At 31.1% G+C, this 18,412-nt stretch overlaps 1 protein-coding gene across 1 annotated transcript in view; it reads right to left on the reverse strand.

Moving 5' to 3' along the window:
• The window catches only part of nst (phosphoglucomutase 3-like protein nst), a 77,505-nt gene that overhangs the window by 31,043 nt on the left and 28,050 nt on the right, over nucleotides 1–18,412 (reverse strand). The window contains exons 6-9 of the mRNA XM_085811529.1: nucleotides 17,823–17,953; nucleotides 13,404–13,553; nucleotides 5,965–6,007; nucleotides 2,395–2,519 (exon numbers count right to left, since the gene is read on the reverse strand). Coding sequence (XP_085667655.1) covers nucleotides 2,395–2,519; nucleotides 5,965–6,007; nucleotides 13,404–13,553; nucleotides 17,823–17,953 — 449 coding nt within the window. The remainder of the gene's footprint in view (nucleotides 1–2,394; nucleotides 2,520–5,964; nucleotides 6,008–13,403; nucleotides 13,554–17,822; nucleotides 17,954–18,412) is intronic.

The raw sequence follows: 18,412 nt of genomic DNA on the forward strand, positions 1-18,412 counted from the left end.
CTATAATTATTTAGCTAGTTTTCCTAATCAAAACATGAAATAAGAAAGAATACATTCTGGGCAAATAAGGAAATAGATTTGCTTTGTTTTATTGAATTATATAAAAAGGATACATAAAACAATAAAATACACTAAGACCCCGTTTAACGCTGTTTCGGTTTAGCGCTCTTTTATTTCAACCCGGTGATTCTCCAAAATTGTGCGCAGCGCTAGGTTTCCAAATAACATATCCGAAACAGTGTAGTTGTGTTTCTTGCTTTGTGGACGCATTTTTATCATTTGAAACATTTGTTGACATTATTGTAAGTTTAAATTTGTATAATACTATAACGATTAATACAGTGACAAATATTATGATCTTTAGTTTTTATCATGGGTGATAATAAAAAACAAGAAAAGAAAGCAACCAGAAAAAGTATTTCACTGGAAACTCAAATGCAAGTGATTAGAAGATTAGATTCTGGTGAACGTGAATCTCAAATTAGTGCTGCATTGATTTTGGCAACTTCAACAATAAGGACAATTCTAAAGAATAAAGAAAAAATACTGTCATCGGCAACTGCAACTACGTCAAGCTCTGCAACTAGAATTACCCGTTCTAGAAATAACATTATAGAGGAAATGGAAAAACGACTGTCTATATGGATTGACGACGAAATTGAACGCAATATGCCATTAAGCCAATCTATCATAATGCCTTCTTGACAAAAAGGCAGAAAATTGGAAACCCAGAATAGACTGAATGATCTGACTGAGAATTTTATTTGTTTTTAAAAGTATATGCGTTTATATTGTTTTTATTTTTGTAAGAAATAAATGTTTGATTTTATTTTTATTAAAAAACATTATTAAATTTAATGCCTAACCATTTTTTATCCATCTTCCCCTAACCCCATTATTTACATGTTAAGATAGCCTCGCTTAGCGCTGTTTCGCATCTACTTCGATGGAACGTATCCCCCGCGTTAAGCGGGGTCTTACTGTATAGATAAAAATGTATGTTGCAAATCTAATTAAAGTTCAGAGTAGTTGATTAATGAAGTATGACCATGTCTTCTTTTCACTTATCTCAGTTGTATAAGTGAAGTAAACAGAAAATGCATATAAAGCCATAATTTCGTTTACTATAAATCAGATGCTTGCTACAGAAAAACTCATCAGTAGATATGAAAAAGTTAAGACTTACATAATGCATTCTTAAAGAAAACAGTTTATCATACATTCTGGAATAGAAACTAATCCATACATACACTGCGAGACTGCAAAAATTCAGCCAAAGATGAAAACTGGTGTATAAACTGAATATTAAATTGTCTTATAAATCTATTTGCAAAAGTGAAAACAAAAGGTCATAAGGAAGAATATTGCAAAAAGGTCATATAAATTAGATCCAGCAAGCAATATGAAAATGAATGCTTTCATTATTTTTGAAATTTCAGCTTTCATTTGAAAATTAGAGATCACTACAGAATGAAAATATACTTATGATGTCAATAGCTTATCTTTCTCAAATCTCCCAACTAATTCAACCAAATGATGAGCTTGTTTTAAAACAATATGATGATCAAAGGGAGAATGATGATATTCACTCAGACTCCCGTTTAGCAAAAAGAGAGTTCCGAGAGGTGGAAGAAAATTCTGAATCGAATACCAATTTTGAGAAAGCTGAATAATTTTTATTAAGATTAAATAAAAAAAAAATAATAATTTTTCAATCATTTAACTTGTAATATTATTTTTGTGATCAAATTATTTTGTAAACTCATATATAAACTGTCTTCCAAACTTCAGTAGCAAAATATTTGCTTCAAATTTTTGCCTTAAACCTGAAAATATACAGTATTTCAAATGAAAAGAAATTTTGAAGTATAAATTTTAAAGTATACATCAAATAAAGAATTAAATAATAAAACTTATGACTGATAGAATTCCAAAATATCTTGGATTTGGATAATACTTTTAAAAAGTGTTGTTTTATAAAAGAAGATGCACAATGATTACAAGAAAGTTACTTTAAAATAAACAAATAGCGAATATAGATCACACACAAACTGTCAGACAAAAATTAATTTTTGTTTAATAACAGAAATATAAACCAGTCTCAGAACCATACCCTCTTTAACCTTGATATTTAAATATCAAACAATGTTTTTGAGCAGGATGGGGGGGGGAGCAGAAAAAGTTGCAACAAATCAAAGAAGTAGCTGTTATTTTGAGTATCTCTCTGCATGGATATTATACTATAAGCAGTAAAACTTCCCTAAATGACTCTTACTGATTGAATTCATGTTGCAATATGACATAAAAAGCATTAAAATGAATATTTAAGTGATCTGAAAAAGAAACAGAAACCGCACATAATCAGAAAGAAAAGTGTATTAAAAAAAGACTTACCAATGTAGCTATTTTATCACCATCTAACAAATGGAAAATGCCCTTTATATCTTTATAAAAGTAAACTAATCGATCAGCATCCCCGTCAAATGACGCATATCGTTTTCCGGCTATAATACTGCAACCTAATTTGAAAAAAAAAATCATATTTAAAGCATAAAATAAGTGACAAATCCTTTCTCTCAGTTGCAGAATTGAAAATATATATTTATATATTTTGTACATAATGTATAGAAAATAAATTCCAATTAGACATTAAATGTTTAATCTACATCTAACTTAGTTTATCAATCAATCAAAACATAAAACTGATTCACACAATTTAATAAAAATTTAACAGTACTTCTTTCTAGTGAATATATAAATATAATGTACTATGTTTAAATCAAAATTTAAAAACTACTAACATGCAAGATTCCCAAAGCTCTTCATAAACTTGCAATGCACACTGATTAGATTTTTTTAATTTTTACCTACACAGTTATCTTTATTTGAACAAAATAAGAATATTATGTTTTAATAAAACTTTTGGGAATTTGAGTGAAGACTGTATGTCCTTCTGATATGCTTATCCAGTGCCTGCTATTCTGGATATTGACATGGCTAGGAGCCGTAATTCTCTCCAGTGTGATGCAACCATTTGATGCACAGAATCTAGGAAAACAAACATGGAGAATAGCAGCCACAGACTAGAATGGGAATAGGAATCTAGCAGAGTGTCTTGGATACATTTATATGAAGTATCGCATATTTCATAGAACTGTTGCAGCCAAGTACCTGCTGAAATACCAATCAATTTAATCACATGTTATCTACCTTCATCATATCATTATTAATCTTAAAGCGGCATTTTTAATCTTAAAGCGGCATTTTTAATCTTAAAGCAGCATTTTTAATCTTAAGCAGCATTATTAATCTTAAAACTGGTTAGCAAACAGGCAAGCTACATGAAATGTAACAGAATATTGCTCAGAGAATATTTTCAGTTCAATAAAAACATTAAAATGTGTTTTTTGTATACATTAAATCTACAACAAACTCCTAAATTTCTAAAATGATACTGAAAGAAGAAATTAATTTTTTTACATCTGCTATTCTTACTCAGTTATTTAGAAGTCATTCTTAACTTAAGAAGTAAGTGAAATTCTAAATGTCTTAAGCTAACAATAACAGCATAAAAACATCTCTCTTTTAATGATGGGTCTTGTTCATGAACGAGATGTAAAATTACTACAAGACTACATTTGTACATAAATAAAAGAAAAACTGAAGCTTTAATCCAATTCTCCTTAGCTTTAAGAAATGCTATATTAGTTTTCAAATTACGAACTACTATGAAAATTTTATCTGCCAAAATATATTTTATCCAAATTCCTTTTTTAATTTGCCAACTGCTGGTGTACAGAGGAAACAGGAAGAAGAAATTAAAATTAAAGTTTAATTAAATTTGAGTTAAAATAACATGCCAAATAATGATAACAAAAATCAGCCCATCCAATAAAGTTAAATACTTAACAAAAGTAAAAATAAATTTTATTACTCAAAATTTGTAACAATTAAAGGAATTTAGCCAACATTTGGCTAATTAAAAATGAAGAAATTTATTTTGAATTGCAGCCTCCACTCCCCCCCTAAAAATATATTAATAATATTCAGATTAAACAGAGTATTTGAGAAAAGTGGTTACAGACATTGTTTTCTTAAATATTGATTCTAGACATGTATTAAGCAAGTGAAAAAGCTTCTCAATATAAAGTAAAGAATTTTATGAAAACAATTTTAATATGGGGGACAGACGAGTTCTCTCTCTATATATTTTACATGGTCTTTGTAAAGCAAAAAAATCCAATTAAGAAAATACTAACTTATTCAGTAAAATAATTAACTACAAAAAATTCCATACTTTCATGTGCAAAAAAATTAGGGATAATCTACATTTTAAATCGCTTTTCTGGTATATCTGATGTATATCATTTTTTAATATCTAATATTAAGCAGTTTCAGTAAGGCTTTAAAATAAATTTAGGCGAAACAATAAAGTTTTTTTGGGGGGAAGGAGGCAATGAATAGTCCTCCACTAACAAAATAATGCTTACTATATGTAATGCATTATTAACGAAATTATTAACGACTAGTACCTGTGTGAATTTTAGATGCAAACATTTGGAAAGCTTTGTATTTAACTTTTTTAAACATTTTACAAACTGGAACTTTTATTTGCAAAATCAATACCAGAGAAAAATGTTTACTTACAGAACCCTTCTAACCCCTAATTCTGAAAAACATTTTCATAAAATTTTCTACTTTATTTTAAGATCAATTATAACAAAGTACACACAAATAGGATCCATATTTTAAGCAAATATAGCTTTTCTCAAATCCTCTCATCCTTATTTAAAATTAGTATGAAAATATATATTATATCCGAATCAATGATTTAAAGAAACTCATTAATACTCTTTCCTTGCATATTACCCCCCCCCCCCGGCTCAGATTTTGAATGCCAGGTTTTGAAAATTTTTTAAATATTCAGAAAATTTTACCCTTCCTCAGTGCATTCAAGGAATGAGCTCTCCTAAATTTTAAAATGGATTCATATGTATATTGATTGTTTACATCTTACTAACAAAGACAAATTCTTGCAAACTACCTGGCGAAGTCACACCAAAACTTTCTTTTCTAACCGCTGATCTTTATGCTAGCCTAAAACAAGAATTAACCAATAACAGCAAAGCAAACACAAACTGACATTTAGTCTACAATTTCACTCAGGCAGCTGCACTTTTTCTAATTATTTATGGATGATTTGAAGCCTAAGGAGTAAAGAGGTATCACTTGTAGCAATGGTCCCTGTTAGAGGGGACTATTCCAAGAAATGAGATTCTGGTAGCTCTGGTTTAACAGGAGGATTCCTCAGAAGAAGAGCTTCATTGGAAAAGAAGTCCCGCCTAGCTACGGAAACCATGTACCGGCTATGGGGGATTTTTTTAAACGTTCTGCTTCTGAAGGATCACATGATCGCAATCTGAACAATAATTGATTACTGTTTGCCCTTCAAGTCTTTTCAGTAAGTGAAAATGATAACCTAGCTACGCAGGTTTCCTGGAAATGTGCAGGTTCTGAGATTTGTCCTTTTCAATGCCAAGTCCCATGTAGCTGAAACATAATGTGACTGGGACCTAACATTGACAACAATAAGAATGGGTGAGATTCAAGCTACAGGGAAGCAGAAATGAAAATATCTTACTCGATATTATAATGTTACAAAGTATTCTTATCAGACTGTAGTTTTTTTTTAAAGAAATAAGATTGTGGTAGTTACCTGTAGCTCATCCATGGTTATTTTTCATTTATTGTGTTCTTACTGTATATGCATTCTTTGGAAATTAAATTATTCGCATAACTTCCACCCCCCTCTTGATTTTCAGATGGTAAAATTAGTAAACAAAGGGGGAATATTATACACAAAGAAATATGGTAGAACATCACTAGACATAATGATATGTTATAAGATGTTTACAAAAATTGCAAAACAAAAAGCAATTTAAAAAAAAATTATATATACAATACCTTCAGGAGGTTTCTGTTCAATTTTCACATAATCTGCACCACACTTAAATTTAAAAAATATATGTCAGGTAAAGTCAGTTTAAGGACAAAAACAACACAGAAAAACATTTCCATCAAAATTACCAGAATTTCATATTTACAAACTGATAATACTATAAGACTTTAGAAAAAAATTTAAAAGTGATTTTTAACAGATAAAAAAATATTTATTTTATAAATTTCGGTTTTTGATACTAAAATAAAATAACAAAATTCATTTGCAGATTCTGTTTAGATTGTAAATTTTTTAGCTGTACGTAAGCATAATGAAAAAGAATTTTATAACTGTAAACTCTTGCCTTTTTATAAATATAAAAAATAATGATTTTTGAAAGTAACAAATAACAGGAAAATAAAACGTAAGACATATTTTGCAAACTTTTATTTCTCCATTGTTAATGGACTGCTAAATCACAATGGCTTAGTAAAGTATCAATTTTTATGATATTCCTTTATTGGCATGCTAAAGCCAGACTCTCATTTCTGTCACATGATGGAGAATTACTTCAAATATACATGTATCTAGCCTTTTCATTTAAAATAATCTGGTCAAAAACTATTAATATTCAGTAATTTTACTCATTCAGTTGCTCATGAGCCTGCTTTCCAAATACAGTAGATCAAAAGTTATTATGTTTTTGTTCATCAATATACTTACGTTTTACAGAACTTCTGTATTAACGTAACCACTTTGGTGCAATTTTGAGATTTTTTTTTAACAGATGAGGTAAAAGTTACTTATCGGGTGCATGTTTTTTATGACTTTTTCTAAAAAATTCACAAACTCTGATGTTTATCGTAAGTCGGTAAACATTATCAGCATTTGAAAAGAAAACATACTATTTAGCAGTTTAGAATACAAATTTTAATTATAAAATAAGGATTACACTGAAGAGACATTACGATATGACTACTCTCCATCTATAACCATCGGCTTGCCAAGGAACAAAACCAATGCGTGTACACAGCTGTTGTTGGAGTATACAAAGCGGCTATGCCTTGTCTTTTCAAACATATCAACCCATCTGTCTTTTCCCTTTTTTTCTGTTATCTCAGCCTTCTGCCTTCTAGACATCATAAAAGCTTTTCATCGCGTCTGGCATGAGGGGCTCATCAACCTTCACTTTTCTAGAGAACTTATTATCCTGCTTCACTCTTTCCTGAGAACCCAGAGCTTCTGTGTTTCCGTTGGCTCTCACATCTCAGAAGACAAACCTATTTAGAGTAGTGTGCCACAAAGAAGTATTATTGACCCGATCCTCTACCTATTTTACGCGGTAGATTTTCCAAGACAAAGCTCCGCTACTAATTCACTGCTGGCATGTTACACGAGCGACACAGTCCTGGCTGTTAAATCCACTAACACTAGCCATGGAATTCGCAAACCTCAAGACAGCATCCCTAAAACTGAGGACTAGTGCTGTAAGTGGAAAATCTCCATTAATGCCCAGCTACTTGTTATTCGACACACAAGGAAAGCGCAACCTGTGAAGAGCAGAGCCTGATTTAGACTTTTATAAAGCCCTAAGCTATTTGAGGTATGGGGCCCTTTATAAGTCTGTTATTTTAATACTATATTTTAATTTTTTGGGGGCTAAGCTACAGTTTGTGTAGCTTACCTTTGCAATAGTCGAAGATGTCCGTTTTTTGCTTGGATACTCATTTGGAATTTTTGTCCCACTTTAGGCTCCAATTTGACGTTTTTTTCCTTTCTTGTTGATGATATTACCTATTGATGCTTTAGATATCACAAAACCATGACTCTCACGTCGTTTTTGGATAACGGAGTATGCATATTTCTCTTCGGAAAGAGCATAAATGTAGCCTTCGATCCACTGCTTTGTTAAATTCCCATTTTGAATAAAAACAAAACTTTCAAGCCACAAACTATAATTTTGACTTTTAAAAACATAGTACAATTGCAATTACTTCTTTTGCATCAAACGATTTTTTATTACTGCTTTCCAAAATCGTCTAAAAATTGTGCAAACTGCCTCTGTATTCAATCAAAGGTTCTTCGCTACATTAGCAATGCTCATTTTTATGTCAGCAATGAACATTTCCATTCGGACATAAAAATTGACTTTATCAGCGATTACCTGACCAAGACCAATGACCATTTCTTCAACAGTGCTAAACAGTGCGACTTTCTCTCCTACTTTGGGACATTCCATTATGAATTACTTAATTAGGATCGTCACCTTCAACCATTGGTTGCCCACTGGTTCATGAAAAACCAAATTTTCTCGACTTAAAGTCTCTGTTCCTAAACAAGAACTTCCTACATTATTATTTTCAATTTTTCTCTGTTCTTTAGAAGATAATGTGATTACTCCTCCATGCACCAATCAGACGCCTACATTCCGTAACAGAATCCACTACTGTGACTCTGAACAAACCTTTTCCTTAAAATGTTCAAACTAACTTTTTATGTGTATGTTTTGTACATATTTTTCTGACTATTTTGATAGTTCATATGCCATATTTGTATGGAATTTTAAAGCTCTGTAGCAAGTTTTGCACCTTTCACCATCTCACCCACCCTAACCAACACATCACCGTCAAGTGCCCTTCGAACCTTATTTCATGGAGCTCAAACACATCTCACAAACAGTGCGATATCTCCGGCATAAAGTGGAACTTGGAACTTCTTTCCTAACATAGTGCGATAAGCAACAAAATGGAAAAAGCAGCTCATTTATCAGACTTTGATAAAGGTCAAATTGTTATGGCTCAATGACTGGGAACATAAATATCAGAAATGCCACGTTTAGTGTTCTGTTCTGTTCACGTGCAGTTGTTGTGAGCTCATATCGAAAGTGGTGTATAAATGGCAAAACGATAAGACATCGACCAGCAATGTGACGTCGACCCCGCATTGATTCCAGAGGAGAGCGGAGATTGCTGTGCATTGTTCACCATGACCAAAAAGCTACAACAGCCAAAATCACCACCATCTACAACAATGGCGACCCAAACAGTGTTTTTCAACACACTGTGCAGCATGCATTGCTGCGTATGGGCCTACGCAGCTGGAGGCCGAAGCATGTCCCTGCAATGCATCTGCAATGGGCCCAGAAACATCAGAATTGGACATTAAAAGAATGGAAGTTGAATGGTCCGACGAATCATGTTTTCTGGTCCATCATATCAATGGGCGTGTGCTAACATGGCGATTTTAAATCAAACCCCTGCTCCCGGATGCACAGTTAGACAGAAACAAGTTGGTGGCAGGGGTATTATGGTATGGGCAATGTTTTAATGGAGCAGATTATGACCCATGATCACCATAGAACAATCCATGACATCTCTGCACTACGTGAAGATTGATGCAGACCAAGTTCATTCATTCATGACAACAGTATTTCCGGTGGAGGATGGTGTTTAGCAACAAGATAATGCACCATGTCACAAGGGTCCAGTCATCAGGGAGTGGTTCATGGAACATTCCATTGACTTCCGAGTCATGTTTTGGCTTCCAAATTCACCCGACATTAATCCAATAGAGCAATCATGGTCCCACCTGGAAAACCAAATTTGTGCTGCCACACTACCCCCTTGCAATGCGTGAGAATTGCAGGACCAGTTGGTGAGCACTTGGTACCAGAGACCTTAGACTACCTATCAGCATCTTATGGAGTCAATGCCATGCTGGATGCTGGCAGTTTTGAGGGCTAAAGGTGGTCTTACATGTTATTAACAGGGTGGTCATAATGTAATGACCCTTCCGTGAATACGCTATATTAAAAAGGAAGTAAAACACATTTTTCTTCAAATCTCTGTAATTTTTTGAACCATACTTCTCCTGAAGTACATGGCAATCTGTTTTCACTTGGGGGTGGGGACAGATAATTGTGGAGACTCGGCTTCATGCAAACCTCAGCAACATGGTAGGAAGATATTTCCTCCCTATACATTTAGAAATTTTCAGCAAATTTCTGTATTCCTGCAAAAGTTTTATTGCAGTTTCTTCCATTGTAGGAAAATTCAACAAACTCATACTTTAAATTAAGCTTAAGGCAAAAAATTATCACAATTTGTTTATAAAAATTATTGGAACTTGCAAAAAAGAATGCATACAAAAATGGTAGCGTTTGAATGAAGGATTATTATGAGCATGGTTGCCACAGTTTGGCCCATTCTGAAAATTTGGTGACTTCTACTAAAGTGATTGCATTAATACATAAGTATCCATTTATCATAAAATTTAGGAAAAAACTTATGACTTTATGTAATTTATTTAAACAACTAGAATAAAATATATAACTTTTTGAAATTTTCAAAATGCCACTGTATGTATTAACGGTAACTTGAAAGTTAAAAAAAAAGAAACAAACAATATTGCTAGGGCAGTAAGAATCAGCAAACGTGTATCCACTGTATCTAATACAAATTTAATATTAACTTAAACTACAAATTTAATATTAACTTGCAATACAAATTTAATATTATGTGAAATATATTTCAATATCCATAATATTGATTGATGTAGCATGCATCAATCATTATTATATCCATAATATTATCTATAATATATATATATATGATATGATGATATATATATATTATGGATCATATATATTATATTATATACATTATGGATATTATATATATATATATATATATTATGGATGATATGATGTTATGATATTATGGATAATATCATAATATTCATTGATGCAGCATGCTTCAGACATGCAAATTTGTTTGGAGAATGCTGATGAATGAGATGAATTGTTGAATATTCATAAATTAGACATCTAGAAATGGCTGATGAAAGAGAAGCTAGGATTCTACAAAGCTTCTTTAAAGATAAAATTCTATCATAAGCAAAAGCCACAATAGATAGTATAAGTTAGATTAGAATAGATAATATAAGTTATGGATTCAATTAGTAATTTATTGCATGAAAAACCAAGTTCATTAACTCTAAAGTTAGTAAATTAAGTTAATAAAGTAAACACAGATAAGATCCTAGTTAATCCTATGAACATAACAAAATAAATAAATAAACTTTAGAGCAATTTGCATAATGCAAAAATTAATTTTTGCGCTATCAGTCAATCAACTCAATCTTTAAACAGTACAACTAGCGTGTTTATTTTACATTAGGTCATATAGATCAATTTTATTAATAATTAAAGAGTATTTTACTGTTATTGAGATGGGATTCAGAAATGTATGTATGTATATACTATATATACATGCATGGGTGGATGATGGGTGTACATATGTATGTATGAGTGTATATACACACATAACATATGTACGTACAATTCAATATTTATTTTTTACATTTATAGCTTACTTGATACACTTTCATTGGTTCTTTACTGTTATAGGGATGAATTGAGAAATACATGTATGTATGTATGTATGTGTATATATATATGCACACATACATACATATTATTATGTATATGTTACTGTGAAAGACCGAAATTGGAGAATGTCAACGTTCACCAAATACGTCGGTGAAAGATCGAATATTGCATTACAGTCTTGTATACTCAGACCCTCACTGGTGTATGTCGACAATCACAAATATGCTCTGGTGTACGTCGAAAAGAGAGGTCATAAAGAGTCATAATAGTTTAAGTTGTTGCAATAAATAAGATTTGAATCACATGATTTAGTAAGTTTTTTATTACTATTGTTTTATTTTCTCATTTAGAATGTACTGTATAATTAAGTGAGTTTTTAATTACCATTATTTTTCTTTCTCATTTTGAATGCACTGTGTGTTTTCAGTTAAGTCTCAAGTGCGTTTTTTCACAACTGAATTACGGAGAAGAAAATATAATATTCTTATATGTTCAACATTCACCATTAGTACATGATGAATATCAACATTTACCTGTATAAATCTGAAATAAGAGTATTTGAAAAATATTTCGACATATATCAAGCGACTATGTGAATGTTGACATTCACCGGTGAAAGTCGACATTCTCCAGATTTCCGTGTTTCACCGTAACATATATGCATACATATTATTATGTATATAAACTAATACCTACATATGATTATTATGATAAATGCATGCATACATATATTTCTTAGTCTGTTTGCAATAACAGATAAGGATCAATTGCATTAAATAAGCTATAAATATAAAAAATAAGTATTAAATGTTTAGTAATAACTTATTAAGAGTTATAAGAAAATTAATACTAAATATTTGATAATTATACATTAATTATTCAACACTAATATTTTTAAAACATACTCTAAAACAGCAGAGGGTAATTAATGCACATTTAGTTTCTTTCCTTGATACGATAAGGATTCACTGCAAGATTTTTTGCATAATACTACTTACATTTTTGCTCATGTACATGCAGAGTGGATGGAACAATGAAAAATGCTATGAAAATTATGTTTAAGGAAACCTTTAAAATAGTAACAATATGTAAAGAAATTTTTAATATCTTTTTAGTATGCTTAATACAAGACAGTTCAGGTGACATATACTACATTTGTCTTTTTCTTTTCTTTTCTTTTCTTTTTTTTTTCTTTTTTTTTTTTTTTTTGAAGCAAACATTTTGACGGCTCAATATCTTTGACTCATGGGTAGGGAGAATGTTAAATTATAATGTAATGTTAACTTACACATATCCAACATGATTTTTGTAATACATGTAAAAAACCAGTGGTAAGATTCAAATAATTTAATAACCACTTCACTGCATAAATAAGCATCAATTATCTATACTAACTTAAATAACTATAAATTGCCTTAAAATACTATAATTTAGTTTTAACAACTAGTTCACAAAATTAGAAACATTTTAGGATGTGATTCTGCTGAACTGGTATAAACTGGCTACATCCTACTATATGCTGTAAAGTGAAATTTTGTTCTTTGATCAAAACCGTTCTAATTTGATGTTCTTTGGATTTTGCTGTCATTAACAGTCAGGATTTGAAATCTTTATACTTTGATTTTAATATCCTGTAAGTTTCTTATATTCTGCTGTATTACTGCTTGCAAATATATCAACTAAGAGACCAAGTGGTGTTAACTATGGTACTAATGGTACTAACATTAATATCTGTATATATAAATGCTCAAAAAGTAGCTTTAATTAAAAAAAAAAAAAAAGGTTAGGCAAGAAATGTTTGTAAAAATACTGTGCGAAGTGAGTTTTACACTTTTTGGCTGAAAATTACGTTAAGAAAAGTTTAAAGTTGCAGAGCATTTTTAAAAGCATTAACTTAAATTATTTGTCTTTGTTCTAATCTTTGCTTTGATACCACAGCAATATGTAAGTGGAGTGAACTGGTGTCAAACAAATGTTTACTAGTGCATAGGGATGATATCTATCTTCTATTATTTTCTGCAGTTCAGCATTGGTCAGCCTGTATTAAAACAAGAAAAGGCATAAGATATAACATACCTTGAAATTTAAAACTCCTTTGCTTCCATCATTAAAAACATGGACTTTTAACAAATTCAGATAATCAAGTAATTCTTTAAATTTAAGGGCTCCAATACCATTGGCACCATCAACAAACAGCTCAGGATCATATCTTTTGCTCTCCTTTTCCTTAAGAATGGGAAGGAAGCATAATTATGGATATTGTTTACAATGATTAATTTGTTACAAATGTTAAAAACAAAACAAAAAAAAATCCCAATAATAAAAACTAGTAATTACATATTAATGCAACCACCTTGGCACAATTTTGTGATTCTTTTACAGATGAAAAGGTACTTATCAGGCAAAAGTCGGTGGTTTTTGCCCCTTTTTTTAGAAAGATTTAAAAAAAGTACATATAAAATTTGCAGAGAAAATGTCGACAAAATAGTCATTGGAGTTTAGAGAAAAAATTCATCCCTCAAATAAATAAATATTTGCTACACTAAAACATTGTATTATAAAATATTGTTTTACTATGACAGCTTCCCCCTACATTTCAAAGTATAAAAGTTTACTTCTAAGTTTAAATTATAAACTTATTTCCAGTAACAAGAAACAAAAATAATCACATTTCATTACCCAATGTACTACAGAAGATTAACTCTGAACCAACAAGTACTTAATTATGACAATGTTTTATAGTATTCGCTTTTATGGGCAAAATGCTTCTTGAAGGAGTATTGAAATACAATTCCATTATACAAGAAATTTCACAATATATTCATGAAGCCAGCTCACAGTATTGCTGGACATAGAATCAAGGGTGAAAGCCTTAGTGTTTGGAGGGTTCTTACTTTTCTTTTACCTTTAGTGGGTACCTAGTACAACAAAAATATTAATAAATAGGTTAATACTGTAATTTTTTAGACAAACATTTAAGTACTTGTGCACTAACTGTTACCCAGACGATCAATTAAACATATTTTTTTTTTTTTTTTTTTTTTTTTTTTTAAATTTTCAGTGAGTATTATTTGGCAGTGAGCATGCAAAATCATATCAGATTATTATTTGTCACAGCTTATCCAAACCAAGCTATGAACACAGCCAAGTGAGATGGCAATCGATTGCTTCTGCTTCTTTTCTCAGAAAATCTAGTACATACATTTTGTAAAATGCAGAAGAACTTAACACAAGATAAATAAACATTGTCCCGAGGATTTTCTGAACCAAAGAAATTATTAAAAAAATTAAAAATGAAAGGCATAAGTGCAGATTAAACTTGCTCTAACTGGTCTTAAGTTGATGTTGAAATAAGAAAATAAGCCATCTTCGTCTGCCTTAACCTCCCTCCCAAATGAGAATATTAACAAAAAGAAATAAAAATCCTGTCTTTCTAAAAGTATCCAGAACAACTTCTAGGTTTGCAGAACACTTGCAGGAATCAGTCAGACATGGTATCAGAGAGTACTATCTAATACATAAACACCAAAAATTGCATCTTCATTTTTTGTAAACAGCACATGGATCTAAGACAATAACTGCATTTTTCTGAAGCATCATATGCAGTACATTTAAAAAATTTATAGTGTTTCCGTTATGTGTTTTCTTCTGTCTCATGTACACAGAATTCACAGCAATAAAAAACGTGAAATTACCATTTTAAGAGCATACATACAGCAAACTAGAATTTGATCAATTTTTACAGGATCTGAAGTTTAGCTGGCTCATTTCAGTACAAAAAAGCAGACAAAATATCATTAATAAGCTGTAAATCAGATTTCATAAGTATGAATGATATATGTTATAAAAATTATTATCCACCCAACCAGAATCATGGTTAGTGACTCTGACTGCTGTACAGAAGGGCTTGGCTTCGAATCCCACAGATGGCATAAATGCTTGTAAATTTATAGCATCTCTGCCGCATGGGGGCACTCTAAATATGCGGCAAGCCGAAAGTCCCCTCCAGAGGTTGGTGGTAGGAAAAGACAGTTGGGAGACCTTCAAACATATCTTCTCAGGTGCTTTCCATCAAACCTGGGTACAGAACTGAGCAAAGTTATAGCACCATCTGTATGGTGCTCAAAGCTCTTGACAACGACAGGTACAGGCTTTGCACTCATTGCCCCGATGAATTTCGTGGGCTTGTTCTGATGTTGCTGTCAGACAAGTCACAACAATAACAAAAATAATAAAATAAGTCACAACAATAACAAAAATTATCAAACAACATTTTTAGTTTAAAAAAATCAGCAATTTTTATATTATTAATTTATTTATTTCTTGTTTGTAAGCAAAATCACCTCACAAAAAACAGCACAGCAACTAGAAATTTGGAAAACTGAGAAGTTCACCAGCCAAAAACCAGCAGTTTCAGAAGGTTGTCGCACTGCATGGAGGCCCCATTTTAAAAGAACTCATGTCTGATTCAAACTAATTTTATAAAGCATGACTCAGTTTATTCAACTATTTATATTATGAATCTGATATAAAATATATTAATTATATATTCTAACTTTATGTTCTTTAGATAATTTCATTTTGCAATATTTTTTTAATAAGAAAATTCTCATTATAAAACTTCAGTTTATCAAATTACTTTTAAACACAGTAAAAAATGAAATTAGTAATAAATGTGCATTCTATTGAGTGGATAAACTTAGTAATGTACCAGACATTTTTTGCTCCAATAGTGGACGTTTGCCTGTAACGGCATTGGCCACTACTAAGGCCAAAAGTGGTGGCCATTTTATTGTAGAGGCACCTAATAGGCAGCCATTGTACCTCCTGTGAAGGGACAGATAATTTTACATCCATGCTTTCTCCAGGATTAGAACCCAGGCTCTTTGTTATTGCAGTCAATCTCCTCTAGCCACTATACTGCCTGGGTGGCACCAAACATTTACAAGACACTTTCTTCAACTTTACTACATGCCTTCATGGTGTATTGGAAGCACATTCTGTTAGCAGACGGAAGGTTTGGAGTTCAGATTCCAGGAAGTACACTGCCCATTGTTTTACATCTCTTGCCTCCAAAAATCTTTAAAATCACTTTACAGTGTCACAAAACTAAAATGTGGTGGATGATAATTCGTCACTCATAGCATCTAGTGACCATTTCTCAAGCCACATGTGCCTTAATAATGTAAATGGAAGTATGCCCAGCTAGCAGTTGGAAGATCAGGAGTTCAAATCCTGGTGAAAACAATGCATATTTTTTGTTTCCTGATCTGAAATGAACCTAATGATTCTGCATATTCATTAAAACAAAGTTAAATACAAACATTTATCAATTAAGCATTTGCTTGAATCTTTATATAGAATTTTATAAATGTCTACAGTAGATTTAAGATAATTCAAATCAAATACAATTTTTTAAAAAATTATGCTTAAGATCACTAGGAATGGGAGAATGAAATCTGTATGATTTAGATTTATTAATTCAATAAAGGAACTTGAACTGTGCAAAGTTTATTCATGCAGTTTTATTTTATTGCTGAAAAATGCTTTCCTTAGTCAAGGATAAAAATTATAAAGAAAGAGATTTGGTTTCCTATTAGGAGACTGGGAGGCGTGTCAAGAAACTGGTACAGTTGGCAGCTATACAACAGTCATCAAATGAAATGCATGTTTCATAGCAGGTATAGTTCTAGCATTTTTCTAACATTTGGATGATCAGTATAATTAGCACCTCATATATGTTAAATATATTAATAATTAAAACCAAAATATACCTTTTTAGCTGTTGCTTTACGGAAAACTTTGTTGGCTTCCTTTAAAAATTACAGTGCCTTAGGAAATGCCTATGTGGTATATGCTTAAAGTCAGCTGTCCTTAACAGCCTTAAAACTAGAACAACTCATGTTTTCAGTATAAAGTAATAAGTTGCCCTTGAGTATATCTCTTGAGCTGTTTCTTATTTCCCCTCCCTCTCTAGAATCAGTAGAAGAAACCAGATTTGAGAAAAATCTTGATAAAAATAAAGTGAGACCAGATAAGAAGGAATGTACTATATACGTGCAAAAATATTCATTTTACATAGGTACCTATTCGCTTAATATGGAGAACAATCACTTTTATATAAAAATTATATGTGTCAGATCAAATTATTTTAGTAATGCATTATTCCAGTATTTGAAATTGAGTTCAATTAAAGAATTAAAAATATACAAGCAATATAAATGCCTATTAATTTTCTTGTCAAAAGTATATTTTCTCTTATACCTTTTTTTTTTTCCTTTTCCTTATACTTTTACTTTCAGATGAACTAAATTTCTAAGCTTAATGATCGAAACTTCACTATAATTTACCTTATCAAGTAATGATATAGCATATTACATAAAAAATGGCTGCTTATTACCCATTTTACTGAAAAAGAAATGAAACAAAAAAACTTCATTCTGGTAATTTTTTAATTTATTTCAAGTTAAAATGTACCATAAGAGAAATTTTTACCTTTCCAGATGAAAGCAAAACATTATAGGCATTGGAAAGTTTTTCATAATATCCTTCTACTGTAGGTTTTCCATAGAGGCTATTATTCTGGCAAACAACTACAAAATGTAACTGTGGAGTAGTCAATAAACCTGCATATATATAAAATGAAAAAATGTTTGCTTGTAAACAGCTAGCAAATACAGAAAACATTACACATATACACACAAAGACATATGCATACACACATACACTACCACATTTATACACAGAGAAAGAGAGAGCCAAGAGATAATTGAATAACAAACAATATACATTTTTTTAAGTCAATTCCTACTTAGGTCAAGAAAGAAAATTTTTAGTTTAGTTACTTTTTATTAACATTATTATTAACGTTTTTTTAATTTCTAATTCATGAAGCTGATGGTGGTCTATAATTTCTCATTCTACCCATCTCTTGATGCTCTTGAGATGCATCTCGTAATCTTTGATTTCATTTATCTAAGCGTTGGAGCTTTTCTTTTGTTTCATTTGCAAGCTTTTCTTGGCACATATGTCTTTCTCTAATCGACACTTGCATTGTGTTTGACACTTGAATTAGTTTCTTTTCG

This window comes from Stegodyphus dumicola, chromosome 2, assembly GCF_044657685.1.
Source record: "Stegodyphus dumicola isolate Sdum_Otavi_A_Nest chromosome 2, ASM4465768v1".
NCBI classification, from domain to species: domain Eukaryota; kingdom Metazoa; phylum Arthropoda; class Arachnida; order Araneae; family Eresidae; genus Stegodyphus; species Stegodyphus dumicola.